At 34.3% G+C, this 3,954-nt stretch overlaps 1 protein-coding gene across 1 annotated transcript in view; it reads right to left on the bottom strand.

Annotated features, from left to right (window-relative positions):
• Col4a5 (collagen type IV alpha 5 chain) overlaps nt 1-3,954 on the bottom strand; it is a 186,436-nt gene continuing 182,482 nt past the window's right edge. The window contains exons 50-52 of the mRNA XM_031377745.1: nt 3,035-3,149; nt 2,517-2,689; nt 1-1,161 (exon numbers count right to left, since the gene is read on the bottom strand). Of these exons, the coding sequence (XP_031233605.1) occupies nt 1,080-1,161; nt 2,517-2,689; nt 3,035-3,149 (370 nt within the window). The 3' untranslated portion in view covers nt 1-1,079. The remainder of the gene's footprint in view (nt 1,162-2,516; nt 2,690-3,034; nt 3,150-3,954) is intronic.

The following is a 3,954-nucleotide window of genomic DNA, read 5'->3' as shown; positions in this document are numbered from 1 at the left end:
TTATAACATATATGTTTAATTAAGTTGATACTGGTAAATTAAAAAAAAAACATTCAGTGAGAACATGACAGTTAAGGAAATAAGGTATCCTATGACTATTTTTAATAAAATGTTTAAAATATAAAGGTTTTAAAAGTCCATTGGCTTTTTCTAATTGAAGGGAGAAGACTAAGCAAATACTGTCTTCTTACACAAATGAGCCCACAGGAGAATAATTCTTGTATGAGAAGCACCAGGATAATAAGAATTGTTAATTTTTCTCAAAACTGTCATGACTAAGCAAATCAAGATATAAAACAAGAAATTGCTCCACTGGATTGATTAGTTGATAAGTTTTACATGAACCACTAAAATTCAAATCAAAATTTTTTAAATGATCTGTTTCTTTTTTAAAAGTCAGATAAGAATTTAGGGGATAAAATTCCCAATTAATTTGCTTTCAGTAAAAACTCGATGAAAGGATAAATTCTCTCATATGTATTTCTTGCTTTCTAGAGAGTAAGATATCATAGATTTTCAGTAAAGGAGGGTTTATGCCAGATCACGTCTAAATGACTCAACATTTTGACCTAAAAGGTTGTTTACAGAATATACACATTTCTTTTACTTACAGAGAAAAATAAGATAAACACTCTTTTATTAAAATTCTGGGGTACATTAGGATTAGTAGCACCATGAAAAAGAATACTTCCTCAAACCACAGGCAGTAATTTTACTCAGTATGATTCTTCTCTTCATTGAATTTTTAATGTGCCATTTTAGTAACTAGGCAAAAATATATGAACTTCGTCTTATAATCCTTGAAGGAATTTATTCTGGACCCCAAGAAGTATAATCACTTCCCTACTTCTTTCATAAGGAAGAATGGGAGCCTTGCTTTGGCACATTGCTGAGGTACATCTGAATCTTCATGGTTCCTAGTCAGCATGTTCTCTTCGTCATAGAGGATATTAGCACCATTGGTGGTAGCAGTGGTAAAGTTGGGGAGAGTGAGTGAGACAGTGCATCCTGGGAATCACATATAATAGTTATATATATATATATAATCACATTAAAAACACAAGGAATTCTTCAACATGTTATGTCCTCTTCATGCATACTTGACATCGGCTAATACGTGTCCTCAAGTCTCCTGCTTTCAGTGTCTCTGACTGAGGTTTACTAGGAAATAAAAAAAAAACTGAAATAATCAGGTTTGCATTTCCAATTTCAATACTATATACTTTTGCTACTTAAATTCTATTATAGAGATGAATTCACATTTAGACATTCTCTTTCCCGTTAAGCAGCTTTACTAGGGACTTAAAAGTGTGTTTTCTTTTTAAAAATGTTTATCTGTCTGCTTGCCTGTCAGTGTGTACACATATATCTGCCACAACATGTATGTACAAATCCAAACAAATTGTAGAAGTTGCTCCTTTCCTTGTACTGTGTGCATCCAGGGCACATAACTAAGTGGGGCTTAGGGGCAAGTGTCTTAAGCTGCTGAGCTATCATGTTGGCCCTTAATTGCTTAATATACATTGATTGCTATGGCTTAATACCCACTACTAATCACAGGTATTCAACAAAAATTTTGTTGGCTTACACACATTGCATATAGTCATGGGTTCCATAAAGAAATTTTACCATATACTTTCATCCCCCATTCCCTTCCCTTTCTCTCTATCATTTCCATACTCCCTTCCCTTTCCAAAGACAGTCTTGTTTCCACTTCATTTCATTTGTGGAGTGTGTGTGTGTGTGTGTGTGTGTGTGTGTGTGTGTAAAATCCAGGATCCAAGCATGAGAGAGAAAATATGGATATTTGTCTAAGTATGGCTTAGATACATAATGTTTGTTGGTTTCATATATAATTTAATTATTTATGGAAGAATAATACTCCACAATATATTTCAACTTCGTTCTCTATAATTTCACATGTATTTTTGTGACCATTGTCACCTCTACTGTTATTTTTATATATTTGTTTTCTTTGTGTTTTTTTTTTTTTGGTTACCTTTATATAGGTTACCTATATTATAGGATGGGAGAAGTTTAGCCAAATTATGAACAATAAATAGTAAGATATTAAATAAAAATATCAAGAAAGAAACAACACATAAAAATAAGGACAAACTTCAAGTGATTGAAATATTCAGAGATATGTGTTAATTCATTCCTGATGTGCCCAAAAACATTTACAGAAATTATGTTAAAAGTTACAATACATTATAGTTTCAGTTCTTAAGATGATATCACTTTAGTAAACCAACTCCTGACTTTTTTAGTATTGAAAGGTTAATACTAAGACATCTGTAACTACACTTACAAGACAAAGTAAAGTTTGTATTATATTACAAGTTAATTATATGTGGAGAACAAGCTAAGATTAAAGAACTCAGCCTAACAAACTCCTAAAATTTACTAGGGGTAAACAACCCATTAATAGAATCTCTCTTCCCTAGTATCTGTTTCTCTTCCCTAGTATCTGTAAAGGAAGCTTTAGGCCTGAACTAAAGCCATAAGGAACTTACCTGAACATGTCTGACATATCAACAGTGGCCAGCCAGAAGCTGTATGAATTGGCATAGTAATTGCATGTCCCTCGCCCATGACATTCGATGAAGGGAGCTGAACGAAATTCTTCCAAACAGGAGCCAGGAGAGGCAAGGGCTTGGCCAGAGCCTTCTGCTCCTGCACTTGTATGCTAAAAAGATAAGGAAAATGTCCCACAACACATATGTGATACACTATTTTAGTGATTATTCAATGATATATACCTAACCTGGTCACAAATTAGAATGCAATGAATGGGACTACGAGTAAAGGTAAGAGAACTGCATCCGCATCAAAAGAAGTCAACAAAGGCAATGGGCATATTATAAAAATTCACTCTAGAAAATGGATGGGAGAGCACTGTGTTTGGACAGAGGTTATTTAAGATTCAAGCTTCTTATTCCTACACAAGTGACAGTGATAGTTCAAGTTGGGAGAAATGTACTTATACGGAAGGTCAGCTGTGATGAGAAAAGGAAGGATGCGTGTTTCATACCATCATGAAGGAATAGCCAATCCACAGAGAGTCCCACCCCTGAGGACAGTGTGGAATCTGAATAGTCTGGCTATGAACAGCGATCACCACAGCTGGCGCCTCACACACTGCACATCTGGTAAAGGAAAGGGGGAGAGGATATGAATTACAGAGTGAGGGTGTAGGAAACAACAATTGTTCTTCTTCAGAAACCTTTCTATTATGGAGGCTCTTGACAACTGTCTTCAAATATCAGAAAAGGAGAAAATGTACTTTGAGAATCTTTTTTTTTTTTTTTTTTTTTTGCATAAGAACTCTCTTCTCTCCAGCATAATGCATTTATAATCACAAATGTAAGCTTTTCAGTACATTGTATAATTATAGCTACTGCATTTTCATTTTCCATTGTGACATAAATTTACATTCATACTTGCTATAGTAAATGCGGTAATTGACGTAGGAGTTTGGCTTAGTGTGTTCTATATACTCGCTGTCAAAGGGCCCAACTGGAGGTACACACTTAGCAATGCTATTATTGTGGTAAGAAGAATGTATGGTAAACTGGAAAAGACAAAAAGCAGATATTTTCTCAATATCCACCCATCATTCTTCCTCCAAAGACATTTATTAACCATTTGGCCATATTTGGGTAAGTACAACAGACCTAGAATAGCTGGACAGGTGCCCAGGCAGTTGGAGATGTGGTTGAAAACTACAAAGTAAGTAAAAACAGCCACAGAATAAATGTTGATGAATATATCAAAATTTTAATAAAGAACATAAGGGAACATCTTGAAATATGATGGAGGTCAATTTAGCAAAATTTGTCTACATAATTCATTATGGTATTATGGAAACTCTTACCCCATAAAGTTGAGACTGAAAAAAAACTCCCATATATATACACTTGCTCTATGCTCCCATATGCTCTATGTGTTACA

This window comes from Mastomys coucha, chromosome X (assembly GCF_008632895.1).
Source record: "Mastomys coucha isolate ucsf_1 chromosome X, UCSF_Mcou_1, whole genome shotgun sequence".
NCBI classification, from domain to species: domain Eukaryota; kingdom Metazoa; phylum Chordata; class Mammalia; order Rodentia; family Muridae; genus Mastomys; species Mastomys coucha.
This window is presented reverse-complemented; position numbering and strand designations above follow the sequence as displayed.